Here is a 13,396-nt window from a genome sequence, read left to right on the forward strand (position 1 = left end):
GGGTCCAGTACTTCCTGGCTATGTGACCTTGGGCCTTGGTTTTTCTCATGTGCTGTGATGGTTAAATGAGATAATATATGAAAAATGCCTAGCAGTGCACGATACACAGCAAATACCCAATAAATGGCAACTATCCATAATAACAGAAACTCCCATTAGGGTCAGGAGGACCCTTCTCAGTTATACCCTGTTACATTATATAGGAGCAAATATGCCACTTTGGCATCGCAAAGGTCTTAAGACAACTCTCCTTTGAAAATTTATGACCTACTGTGTCCAGAATGAACAGCAACTCTAGACCAGTGGCTTAGATGGCAAGACATTACCCTACTTGTTGTGGGAAACACACACCACGACAATGAGGTGGGTGGGAAAGGCTTGGATTAACTTGGATGGGTTAGAGGCGGCCTCAGGTCTGAGGACTCTTCCAGCTTTTGCATCCCTATCAGTTATTCCTATCACCATCTAACACAGGCCTGGCAGATATCCCAGCAGCATACATTAAATGGAAGGTGGAAAAATCATACAAGTAAACTAAACTAGAGTTTCCAGATCAATACAAGATGCTGAGTTAAATTTCAGATAATCAGCAAATAATTTTTAGTGTAAGTACGACATAGACACTATTTAAGACATAGTGACACTAAAAATACTAAAAAAATCATTTGTTATCTGAAGTTCAAGTTTAATAGAGCATCCTGTATTCTTATTTGCTAAATTTGACAACCTTAACCTCCTATCCCCTGAGACTGGCCTCTCATAAGGGACAACTTCCCCAGGGGTTCTCCTGGGAGGAGAAAGGCTGCTACAGGCCCTCATTCACGCTCCAGGCTGACCTGACCCTGAGCTGCTCTGGGGGCTGGGGTTGAAGCCATGGTAACCTGGACATATCTGTCTTGCTTGGGCTTTACCTGTTCACCTCATTTAATCAGCTTCCCATCTTTAAACCAAGGAAGTAGCCACTGATGGGCCTACAGCGCCACCTGGAGGCTCTTGTGGGTAGTACTCTGGTCAGGGGCCATCTCGGGGACCCAGGATTCTGGGGAGCAAAGAAAAGCCAAACAAGGAAGAGACAGAGTAGGAGAGGAGGCAGGGAACGACACACCTCCCCGGAACGTTCCGTTTACAGCTGCGGTTCTGGCCACCTGGGACCTGAAGGCACTCGCTCTCCAAAGGCCGCCATTGCTCAGGGCTTCCCTTTCCCAAGATCCTCTGCGTCTCCAGCTGTTCCTTGAAGGTCCCAGGCCTTGCAGGTGGCTGCCCCATTTTGCATTCCCACCAGCAGTGCCTGGGGGTCCTTGCTAACACTCCTTCTTATCTGTCTTTTCCATGATAACTATCCTCGTGGGTGCGAAGTGAAATCTCATTGTGGTTCTGATTAGTATCTTCCTACAGACAATGCTGTTGAGCTTCTTTCATGGACTCATTGGCTATTTGTATATCTTCTTTGGAGAAAAGTCTATTCAGATCTTTTGCCCATTTTTAAGGGAGTTATTTATCTTTTTATTATTGAGTCATAAAAGTGGTTTATATATTCCAGATACAAATCCCTTATTAGACCTATAATTTGCAATTCCCCCCCGCCCCCCCATTTTGTGGGTTGTCACTTCACTTTCTTGATAGTGTCCTTTGAAGCACAAAATGTTTTAAATTTTGATGAAGTCAAATTGATCTACTTTGTTGTTGTTGCTCATGCTTTTTCTGTTATATCTATGAATTCGCTGCCAAATCCAAGGTCATGAAGATTGACCGCTATGTTTTTTTCCTAAGAGTTTTATAGTGTTAGCTCTCACAGGTAAGTCTTTGCTCCATTTTGAGTTAATTTTTATATATGGTATGAGGTAAAGTTCCAATTTCATTCTTTTGCATGGAGCTATCTAGTTGTCCAAACAGCATTTGTTGAAAACATTCTTTTTACCCATTAAATCATCGTGGCATCTTGGTAAAAAATTAAGTTGACCATAGATACTTCATTTTTTTTTTAAATCGACTTTCAATTCTATTCAATTGATCTGTATGTCTACCCTTAAGCCAGTACTACATAGCACTGTCTTGATTACTGTTGCTTCATAGCAGCTTTTAAAATCAGCGAGTGTGACCCCTCAACTTTACCTGCCTCTCTCTAATCTCCGGGACAGTGGTTCACCCTGTGTCCTCCCTCCTCTCTTATGGATCCAAGATCATTGTTGATTTTTCAGTCTGTTCAGTTTTTTGCTTGTTGTTAGGATAGAGTAGAGACTTCCAAACTCCTTACATGCAGAATGGGAAATATATATTGATTGATTTCAGAGAGGAAGGGAGAGGGAGAGAGATAGAAACATCAATGATGACAGATAATCATTGATTGGCTGTCTCCTGCACGCCCCACACTGGGAATTGAGCCCACGACCCAGGCATGTGCCCTGACCAGGAATGGAACCGTGACCTCCTGGTTCATAGGTCAAAGCTCAACCACTGAGCCATTGAGGCTGGGCTGCTTTTATTGATCTTTGTGATTTTTTAATCCCGTGCCTCATTTTAAAAGGCCTTTCCTCCTTTATAGTATCCCAAGTAGATACTATAAAAGGATACAGTAGTTGTTCTGCGTTGTCCAATGTTCAGATTTTCCCAAATGCAGATTATTATAATTGGCCAAGCCTTATTTCACTGTCTGTGGTCTTTTATTTCCCCATGACTACATGCATACAAAGGCATCCAGTGTCTTCCTGGGTACCTTTATTTTTCTTCTTAAACCGCCCAAAACCTGCCAAATGTGTGGTCATGTCATTTTTCATCCGAGCACAATGGATTTTTGGCGGTTAATAAAATTCTGTGTGCCCCCACGTTATGGGAAAAGAGGGAACACAGACACTTTGTCCCAGTACCATCCCAGGGACTCGGCATCCTGCAAACCATGTCGTGTGTCTCCGCCTGGCTCAGACACCGCACGGGAGCTGTGCACACACCTCATTCCCTTCTAACCAAGTGCTGTGCCCTGGCTCCCGGGTGCCAGGCATTGCTTTTGGTCCCAGGCTGCCTTACTTGCAGGAAGGTTGCTGATTTGGTGAGCGCCGGGCAAATTCCCCTGCCGCCAACCATTTCCCCACGGGACCTAAAACCCCCTCATTAGGGTTTTGTCTTTGGGGGCTCAGAAATAAGTACACGTGACTCCTTAGTACTGGAAGCGACAATTTCACGCACTCTGTAGTGGGAAACTGAGCGGATCATTCCTCCGCTGAGACCCGGAGAGAAGGCAGAGGAGTCTTGATGCAGGCGATGGGGTTTGCGGGGACAGTGGGCCAATCCAAGGGTGAGGTTCTGAAGGTCCTCAGACATACTGGCCTCGGGGCAACCTTTTGTTATGTGATTGTTATGAGGCCATAGTCCCATCAGCTAAGGGTTCCACTGTGTGAAGAGGGTTTCCAAAATGGTAGCCAAGAGAACAGGTGACAAAGGGGAGGTAGGAAAGCCCATCCCCCTCTTTTATATCTAACTAGAGGGCCGGTGCACAAAATTTGTGCACGGGGGGGGGGGGGTGTCCCCAGCCTGGCCTGTGCCCTCTCACAGTGTGGGAACCCCATGATCCATCGCCCCAAAGAGGTAGGCCCCGCCCACCCATCCAGGGCTCCTTGATGGATTGCCCCAAAGAGGTAGGCCAGAGCTGAGGCGAGTGGAGCAGCTGCCGGGCCCTACCTCTGCGCTGTGCACGCAGCGTCAAGTCCTCACCCACCCGTGTGCGCCCGCAGCCTCCTGGTGATGGATTGTGGGATTGTGATGGCGTGATGACCACCTAGGCTATTAGTATAGATGCTTCCCCCTTATTGTCCTAGTTTCAGAGAACTCAGCAACCTTGTCCTGGAAATCTGGTGCCATGAACCTTGGTCTTGTTCCCACCAGGAGTCAGAACGGACAGCTGCGGGGTCACTGCGGCTCCCATCTCAACTTTTCTGCATCTGCAGACTCTGCTCAGGCCCCCCAGGAAGCTGCCACCAGCCAGCACGAGTGAAAAGCCAACGCCGAGTCTCCTCAGCCCCGTGAGCTTTGCCTCGGCCACTGCAGGAGCGGTCCCCTGCCACGGCCCCTCTCCTCTGAAGAAACACAACTGAGACCACGTGAGAAGTAGCTACAGTTTAATACAAACCTGCACCAGAACACAATGTGTCGGGCTGTCTTGTTTTTGCCTCCAATGGGTGGTCAAAGCACAGGACCATGTGTTGCTTTGGGGTTGACACAATCTTAGCACCATGACTTTTACAGAGGAGTGGGGGAGTCAGTCACCTGGGTGCTGGGGTGCCGGAGGCTCCATCCCAACCCCGGGCTGTGCCTGCCGCCTGGGCAGCTGGAGGGGGTTTGGGTTTCTGTGTGGTTCTGTGGTTTCTGGGTGGGTACTGGAAAAGCCCTCATGACGGCATTGGCTTGACAGAGACCTACTGTGGACTCCTAGCACTACACACTCACACACACGCACACACAGTAGCACAATTTTCTGTAACTTAACCCCACAAACCTAGAGAGCAGCTAAGGCAAGAACAACAGTATTTATTCAGCAAGTACAAGACCAGTTTGAGAGCTGCATTCAGTGCAACCAGGAGCCAGTGGGGTTGGTGACGGAGCCGGCTGGAGCCCTGCACAGGGGCAAGGAGCGGGCGGTGGGGGCTGACCATTGATTTGGTTCCTTGAACCTCCTTCTGATTTCCATCTAGAAGCTCCTGGGCAAGGGTGGGGTCTCTGTAAGGATCAGGGTGGATGAAGCGGAAGGCCTATGGTGGACCATGTGAAGACGTGGCCTCCCAGAGCCCCGGGCCATGCACCGCTCAGGCGGAGGCACTCAGAGAAGGTAAAGCTTTCCTAGCCGGAGCAGGGATCCTCTGCCCATGGGCCGCCACCCCTGCTTGGCTCTTTGGCATCTGCCCAAGGCCCGTGACCCAGCAAGGGCTGAAGAGATAAAGACGAAGTGCACAGTACCAAGGGGCCAGTGCCATGGCTCCCCAGGCCCAGAGCCCTCCCTACTCCTGTGCCCATGGCTGCCTCCCCCTACCAGTCTTTGCTGCCTCTGTTCCCTGGGTTACGGTCTCTGTCCGATCAGCCCCTGAGTGAGGAAGATGAGCATGGAGGGACAAATGGAGATGTGGAGACAGCTCAAACCACATGGCCAAACCCCGACCTGTAAGGAGTCCTGGCTCATCCGGGGAATATGCATCAGTTTGTTTATGACAAAAACCTACCGACCTGTGCAAAACAAAGCAAAATGCCTACCAGCGAGTCTTCTGACTGGTTAGACTCCAGGGGATCTACAAGGGACCTCACCCCACTCTTCCTTTCCACTGCTGGGGGAGACAGCCAAGCCCTTAAGGGCAGTCATGGACACGTCTGGGGTCAGAAGGCCTCAACTTTCTGGGCCTCATCTTTGAAATGGGGAGAGTCATACATGCTCTGTGGTGAGAAGCATTTGAGAGCTCGTATATGGAAGTGCTTTGAAACATGAACAGCACGATGTCCGGGGTGTGACCGCTCGCCCGAGTCCAGGAGCCACGCGCAGCCTGGGGCGCTCAAACTGAAGGTGCAACATGAAATCACTTCCCGGAGGGGAGGACAAGGCTTCACGAGGGCAGGCAGCTGGGAGATCACCAGCCTCAGGGGTTTCCATGGAAACCTCCTGGAGCTTCGCAGGCAGGGAGGGCCCCACTGGGAGTGGGAGACGATGGAGGCCACAGCAGGTGAGGGCACGGTGCCGTCCACGGGGGACGAGAGCACAAGCAATGCGGGCTCTACAGCCAGGTTCTGCTGGCCTGGCCCCCTTCCCTGCACCTCGCCACCCACTCCCTCGTCCTGCTCCCCCCCTCTTAGCAGGCATCAGGCCTCTTGCCAATCACACAGGGGGAGCAGCCAGGCCTTGTACAGCAGGCGGTTTACAGGAAGCTGGGTGTTTGAGAGACGGGAAAGGCCTTCTTGTTCCCCAGAGGTCTCCAGGGTCAGCATCCTGGACATCCTCTCAGAATGCAGGGAACTAGACCAGGCGGGGAGGCGATGGGAACAGGGCCTGGGAGGGGGCCTGTGCAGCCTGGAGGACTCCGTGGGGGGAGAGGGCCTGTCAGCCTAGCACCCTCCCCCCCCCCCCCCATGCCCTGGGCTGTCTGGTTGGTGCCGAGTGCAGCATCTCGTAAGGTCCACATCTACCCCTGCTTCTATGCTATGCTATGACACAAAGCACCGCTATTTTTCACAGGATGCACGAACAAGTCAAACCAAACCACTGCGCAAACCAAACGTGCAAAACAAAATCATGTACACGCGCCTGGCACCAGGCTTGCGCCCCGCCCAGCTAGCCCTTCTGGGCATGACTCCCAGAGGGCGGGGTGGGGAGAGGAAGCTGGTTCAGGGTACAGAGTGTCCCAACAACACCCACACCCAGGGTGTCCCAACCGCATCCACACAGGGCCGGAGCTGAGTCAGGAGAAACGGGACATTCTGTGCACAGCTGGGCAGCTAACCCCTGTCTGACTTGAGAAAGGTGACCACGGGGCCTAAAGGGATGGGGAAGGGAGTCCCTTTAAACACATCTGCTAAAGTGCTCCGGACGACTGGCGGGTCAGCCAGGGGCAGGGCACTAGAGCCTGGGCTTTCCTGAAGCCAGCACGCGGAGGTGTGAGGGGAGGGGCTGGCCAGGCTCTGCGGTGGGCTCTGTGCATAGTGTGGGCTTCCTGGGCCCCACAGGCCAGGGCAGGAAAAGACTGCAGCAGGAGGGACACATCTCAAAGGGCCTGCTGGGTCGGCTCGAAGCACAGTGAGTCACGTGCCAGACATGGGGAGGGCTCCGGGTCCGGCGGCCCCTCAGGTGGTGAGCTGCCCAGCCCAGCCTCTCCTGCCCTCGCACCTGTGCGGGAGGGTGTGCGGGCTGGTGGCAGCGGTGCATCCTCACTTGGGGGGGCTGGGCGGTGCCTTTACCAAATGCCACTCGACCTGCCTCCGGGGGGAGCGAGGATCCGAGCAGAAGCTCGCTTTGGAACATGGTCATCGATCTGAGAACCTGCAGGGAAGGAAGCAGAGGGTGAGGGGGCTGCTCTTGTCTGGGTGCATAAAAGCACGGCCGCCTCTCCTGATGGAGGCTGTTAGGCCCTCCGGGCGCATGGTCTACCTGAATCCTCACAACTCCATCCCATCTTACAGACTCAGGGAAGACTTACGGGCTCAGGGAAGTTAGTCACTCACTCTCTGTTACACAGGGTGTAAGTGGCAGAGCCTGGGTTCGAACCAGGTCTTCCTCATTCAGAATCTCCATGATTAACTGCCCTGCTATGCCACCTTCACTGCTCGTAAGCCTGGACAGAGGGTCTCTTGCGGGGAGCTTGGACTATGGATTGGCCCTTTAACGAGTGAGAGAGAAAAAAGGGAAAAACAAAGTACCACGCCCTGCAGGTCTCCCCATTTTGAAATACCAAGACTTAGAACAGGGGGCCTGGTGCCCCAGGGGGCAGTGGGACAGTCTTCGGCTGTCTGATGAGAACAGATTCGGCCGGGGGCAGCGGGAAGGTGGAAGGCTGCTCAATGTTGGCTGAGTCTGAGGGTTCTGCCCAGTGTTGGCTCTGCCCCAAGGTGTGGGTGGGAGCAGATGACGCCAAAGGCCAGTGGGGCCCATGGCTCTGGGGGCCATGCCCAGGCAGCCATGGGAATCCACACGTCTGGATTGGCAAGGTTGGGTGCCCATGGACACTCCATCCCACGGATCGCTTTCTGACTCTTTGCACACGTGTCCTGTCCCTGGTGGGAGTGGCAGTGGCCCTCAGGCTTAGGGAGCAGTTACCTTGGTAATGAGAGGAAGGGGAGTGGTGGAGAGGACACTTCCCCATAGGCTACCAGTCCTCAAACAGGAGCCACGTGACTTCTGCCTGGAGCTGCCCCCAGCACACAGCTGGGCACAGGGGTCCCTCTGGTTTAGCCCTCTGCCTCTCAGGTTAGGGGGGTCTGTGTGCAGGTCTCATGCCCCCCCAGCAAAAGCCACGCCCTGTGAGGAGGGATCTTGCTCCTCTCGCTGTTCCGGGCCCAGCACAGCACCTGCAGAGCGGATGCTAGGTCTGCACGGGGCTAGTCCTGAAGGCTGCTCAGGAAGGTTCTTCGCAGTGCTGTCAGCAAAGCTGCCTGCAGGACCGGCACCGCGCCCCTCTGCTTGCTCTCCCTTGACGGCTGCCACTTACGCGGCAGTGGACCCAGCGCTCATCACTGGACATGCCATAGGGGAGGGAGGGAAGATGAGGGGAAAAGCAGCACACGTCCCACCTGCCCCTCGGCCTCCTCCCACCACCCACTGTGGTGGAGACGCCGGTGCCAGTCCAAGTGGCCCTTGCTCTTACCAGAGAGGCTGAAGCTGGATTCGTGAAGGTCCCTCATGCCCCCGTGTCGGGTAACGGGCCGGGTAGGAGTGTCTGCGAGCGGCGTTCCCATCTCTTTTTTCCCAGGATGCACAACGACAGCTACATCCCCCAGGTAGGGAGTGCGGTCCACTCCCTTAACCTTCAAGGTCTAGTGAAGGGAGGAGGAGGAGAAGGGAAAAGACACCGTCAGAGCGCAGACACTACCACCAGAGCCTCCCCGATGGGGGCCGGGCCTCCAGAGGCTGCCGTTCTGCTCAGGACCCAAACGGCTGCCACAGAGGCTTGCGTTGCCTTGAGCACAAGGGGTGGAGACATATTTTCTTGTGCCTTCTCAATAGTGCATGTGTGTGCACCCGTGCACATGTGTGTGTACATGCATGTGTGCATGTGTAGAGGAGACGCCCACTGGCTCGCCCTCAGTATTGGTGGGATCTTTTCCCAGGAAGCAGGTCAACTTGAGATAATTAACCTTGTAGAGCACCCCTCCCCTGGAGCAGTGGCATGCCCCTCCCTTGCCGGGTTACCAAGAGGCCAGGAGCTTCTCCAGGCCTGGCCTGACCACTTAAGTGTCGGGGGGCCCAGACCCAGCAAAGCCCACCCAGCCTACTGCAATCACAAGGGGAGCGGAGGTGTCCGAGAAAGAGCAGCACCTGGCCCTCGCTGGTTTGGCTCAGTGGATAGAGCGTTGGCCTGCGGACTGAAGGGTCCCGGGTTCGATTCCGGTCAAGGGCACATGCCTAGGTTGCCGGTTCAATCCCCAGTAGGGGGCGTGCAGGAGACAACGGATCAATGATTCTCTCTCATCATTGATGTTTCCTATCTCTCCCTCTCCTTTCCTCTCTGAAATCAATAAAAGTATATTTAAAAAAGAAAAAAAGAAAGAGCAGCTCCAGGCCAAGACAGGGAACCCTTCCCTGAAGGACAGCAAGAACCCTCCCAGGACCAGCGGTCGGCTCAGCCGCGAGCAGCTCACAGTGCTCCCTCAGCTCCCGGGGCATGGGGGGCCCTTCCAATACATTCTACTCCGCTACAGGTGCTTCTTCCCTTCGGTTCTGGTTCCCAAAGTGACCACTCCCGGCGACACAACTCGGTGGGAAAATAGAGTGAGAACACCTTTGAGATTTAAAACCATCATATGAGATGCCCCTAACGGGCCTTCAGCCTCTTCCCACGCATCTTCCTCCCCATCCCCATCTTACCTTTTCTCTCTGGACCAGCTTCTTGTAGACAGTGTCTGGGAAGGACCTCAGGGGACAGAACTTGCCGGTGCCCTCAGCGCACATGAAGACACCGTTCTCATACACCACCCGCCCCCGGCTGATGGTGACCAGCGGCACGCCATGGCAGCGCATGTTCTCGTACAGGTTGAAGTCTCCCCCCTGCACCTGGGTGCTGGCCGAGATGGTCCTGGGGGGAAGAAGTGGTAGAAGAGAGAGCTCTGAGGAGAGGAAAGACGCTACAGCTCAACGGGAACGGAGGTTCTCAGAGGGAAGGGGTGGTGCTCAGAGGGAAGGGGTGATGCTCAGAGGGAAGGGGTGATGCTCAGAGGGAAGGGGTGGTGCTCAGAGTGAAGGGGTGATGCTCAGAGGGAAGGGGTGATGGTCAGAGGGAAGGGGTGATGGTCGGAGGGAAGGGGTGATAGTCAGAGGGAAGGGGTGATGCTCAGAGGGAAGGGGTGGTGCTCAGAGTGAAGGGGTGATGCTCAGAGGGAAGGGGTGATGGTCAGAGGGAAGGGGTGATGGTCAGAGGGAAGGGGTGATGGTCAGAGGGAAAGGGTTATGCTCAGAGGGAAGGGGTGGTGCTCAGAGGGAAGGGGTGATAGTCAGAGGGAAGGGGTGATAGTCAGAGGGAAGGGAAGATGCTCAGAGGGAAGGGGTGATAGTCAGAGGGAAGGGGTGATGCTCAGAGGGAAGGGGTGGTGCTCAGAGGGAAGGGGTGGTGCTCAGAGAGAAGGGGTGATAGTCAGAGGGAAGGGGTGATAGTCAGAGGGAAGGGGTGATAGTCAGAGGGAAGGGAAGATGCTCAGAGGGAAGGGGTGATAGTCAGAGGGAAGGGGTGATGCTCAGAGAGAAGGGGTGATAGTCAGAGGGAAGGGGTGATGCTCAGAGGGAAGGGGTGATGCTCAGAGGGAAGGGGTGATAGTCAGAGGGAAGGGAAGATGCTCAGAGGGAAGGGGTGATAGTCAGAGGGAAGGGAAGATGCTCAGAGGGAAGGGGTGATGCTCAGAGGGAAGGGATGATGCTCAGAGGGAAGGGGTGATGCTCAGAGGGAAGGGAAGATATCCCCAAAGGCTGGTAGTTATGGGCTGAAATGTGTCCCCTGAATTTATATGTTGAAGTCCTAACACCCAGTACCTCAGAATGTAACTGTATTTGGCCTTTAAACAAACATCTAATTAAAATGAGGTCATATGGGTAGGCCCTAGTCCAACATGACTGGTATCCTTATAGGAAAAGAAAATTGAGACACCAGGAAGACACACAGAGGAAACCCCACGTGAGGGGGGAGAAGACGGCCATCTGCAAGCCAAGGAGGGAGGCCGCAGGATGCATCCACCCTGCCGACACCTCCATCTGACTTCTAGCCCCCAGAACTGTGAGGAAACAGATTTCTGCCGTGTGAGCCCCCAAGCTGCGGTATGTTTTAAAGCAGCCCTCGCGCCCTCGTACACGGGGCTAAACTCTAGGGTTTTTCCACCAACAGCCAACCCATCACAGGAACAGGGACCAGCCCCTGGCTTCAGGATGCAGAACAGGGCTTCTCGAGGCCCTGACAGAGCGCACAGTGTGGGGGTCCTGTGTGGGCTTTCTTTCGTTTTCAGCTTCCCGCACATTTCTGTCTACCCTGTCCACTGCCAGCTTGTGCACCTAGAAAAGCGCCCGCCAAACAGCAGCACTTAATAAATTCAGGGGTGGGCAGGGGTGGGCAATAATAGAACACAGAGTTCTATTATTATTAACTAATTAATTATTGCATTACTTACTATTATTAACCTACTTTTGCCACCCCTGTATTTGATGACTGAATGAAATGTAATATTAAAAACGCGATTCCCAGCTGCCCAAATCTTCAAGTGAGAATGATGCCCTACACCCTGCTGGTCACTCCTGGCACGCTTCATTCACTCGTTCAACATGCGCTCCCTAACGCCCCGCTGCCAGCGCCGTGCGCTCAGGGAACCGCCCGCAGCGAGAGGCGCAGAGGATGGAGGAGCCGGGGATGGGGTGCGAGGCCGTCTGTCCGGTCAGCCACGTCCTAGCTACAGGGCGTGGGGGTCCTTCTACACTCTGGTCCATGGGGAAGGAAATAAGAACCTCAGGCTTGAGTGCTTCTCGGGGCTGCGAGTCAAATCAAATGAGATAACGATGGGCAGCCGCTTGGGAACACTGTCAGGCGGAGCTGGTCACTGCTGTGCTCCCAGGGCCGGACCCGGGGAGGCCCTCAGATAGTCATTACGTTGAACACGCCTCAGGTCGCACTCCTCTGTGCTAGGAGTGCGGAGAGGCTATGCTTTGGGAATTCTGTAATGCAAGCTGCTTAAGCCCCCAGGCCCCCAGCCCCCCAGGACCCCCCGCCCGGGAGGCGGGCAGCAGGTTTACTTTGTGGCCTCCGGGTCCCACACCACCACGTCGGCGTCGGCTCCCGGGATGATGCGGCCCTTGCGGGGATACAGGTTGAGGATCTTCGCCGCGTTGGAGCTGGTGACGGCCACAAAGCGGTTCTCATCCATCTTTCCTCCGACCTGGAACGTTGCAGAATGTCACGTCGACCCGGCCTGGGCGCGCCTCCCACCCCAGGCACCCCTGGCGCTGGCCTGTGGCCCCCGAGTCGGTCACAACAATGGTGCTGAGGCGGACGACACTACGGGCACCAGTGCAGGTGACCAACCGCTCGGCTGGGTGCCAGGCACTCGCTCACTTCTCTCTCCTTCATCCAGCATCAGTGAGTGGGCCCTTGTTCCAAGCGGCTGCCTCCCTGGTGGAAATCTACCCGCTGACTGTAAACCCAGCTCTGCTCGGGCGCCCACGAGGGACGAGTCAGGAGCCTCCCTCATCCACAGAGGGTCATGTATTCTGGGCTCTGGAAAAGCATCTTCTTACCCAACCTACCCACCCAGGACAGCACCGTGGACTCTCTTCAGAGAAGATTCCAGAGCCACCGCCTGGGTCCTCCCTGAGCTGGTGCTTAGTCTTGAGGACGCCAGACCTCCTGGGCCTCAGACTCTCCTGCATCTAGTCCCGTGATGGCGAACTCATTTTTTTGGTTGATTTTTCTTTGTTAAATGGCATTTAAATATATAAAATAAATATCAAAAATAGAAATCTTTTTTTTACTATGGTTGCAAATATCAAAAAATTTCTATGTTTTTTGACATGACACCAGAGTTAAGTTAGGGTTTTTCAAAATGCTGACACACCGAGCTCAAAAGGTTCGCCATCACTGATTCTAGTCTGTGATAGGGCAAGACCAATAACACACATTCTTCACGGGCAGATCCGTTAGGTGGTATTCTAACAAGTCCCAGTCCCTCTCTTTATGGAAAAGTGACTGAACAAAATATATCAAGAGCCTTAACATGCTCACATCCCTTGGCCCAGAAATCCTCTTCTAGGGAATCACTAGAAATGCGGACACACACTCATGAACAAGGGGTATCTGCAGCCCATTTTTCAGTGCAAGAACCTGAAACAGCCGAAAGTTTCAAACATCAAGAAAGGATGAGCTGAAGTATGGCACTTCCACTGGAGAAAACATTTAGCCATGAAAAAAGATGTTTTTAAAGAACTTTTACTGATATAGGGAGACACTCAAGATATGTTTTATGAAAAACAAGGAATGAATCCAGTTATTAAAATAATGTATAGCACACCATAGAACTAGGAGGAAACATGCTAAAATATTAAGTTTAATTTCTCGGTGTAGAATTATGGGAGACATTTTTTTCTAATACTCTTCTGTATTTTTCAAATTTCTATACTAGGCTACTACCTTTCTGATCAGGAAAAAAAAAAAAAAAAAGATCTGCTGGGTTCTGTTTTTGAGTGGAG

General features: G+C 53.5%; 1 protein-coding gene across 1 annotated transcript in view; it reads right to left on the reverse strand.

Annotated features, from left to right (window-relative positions):
• Positions 1-4,096: 4,096 nt before the first annotated feature.
• The window catches only part of DPYSL5 (dihydropyrimidinase like 5), a 59,486-nt gene continuing 50,186 nt past the window's right edge, over positions 4,097-13,396 (reverse strand). Inside the window, exons 10-13 of the mRNA XM_081101000.1 lie at positions 11,948-12,090; positions 9,548-9,755; positions 8,328-8,496; positions 4,097-7,006 (exon numbers count right to left, since the gene is read on the reverse strand). Coding sequence (XP_080957126.1) covers positions 6,921-7,006; positions 8,328-8,496; positions 9,548-9,755; positions 11,948-12,090 — 606 coding nt within the window. The 3' untranslated portion in view covers positions 4,097-6,920. The remainder of the gene's footprint in view (positions 7,007-8,327; positions 8,497-9,547; positions 9,756-11,947; positions 12,091-13,396) is intronic.

Source organism: Myotis nattereri (genome assembly GCF_964212035.1).
Source record: "Myotis nattereri genome assembly, chromosome: 10".
NCBI lineage: Eukaryota > Metazoa > Chordata > Mammalia > Chiroptera > Vespertilionidae > Myotis > Myotis nattereri.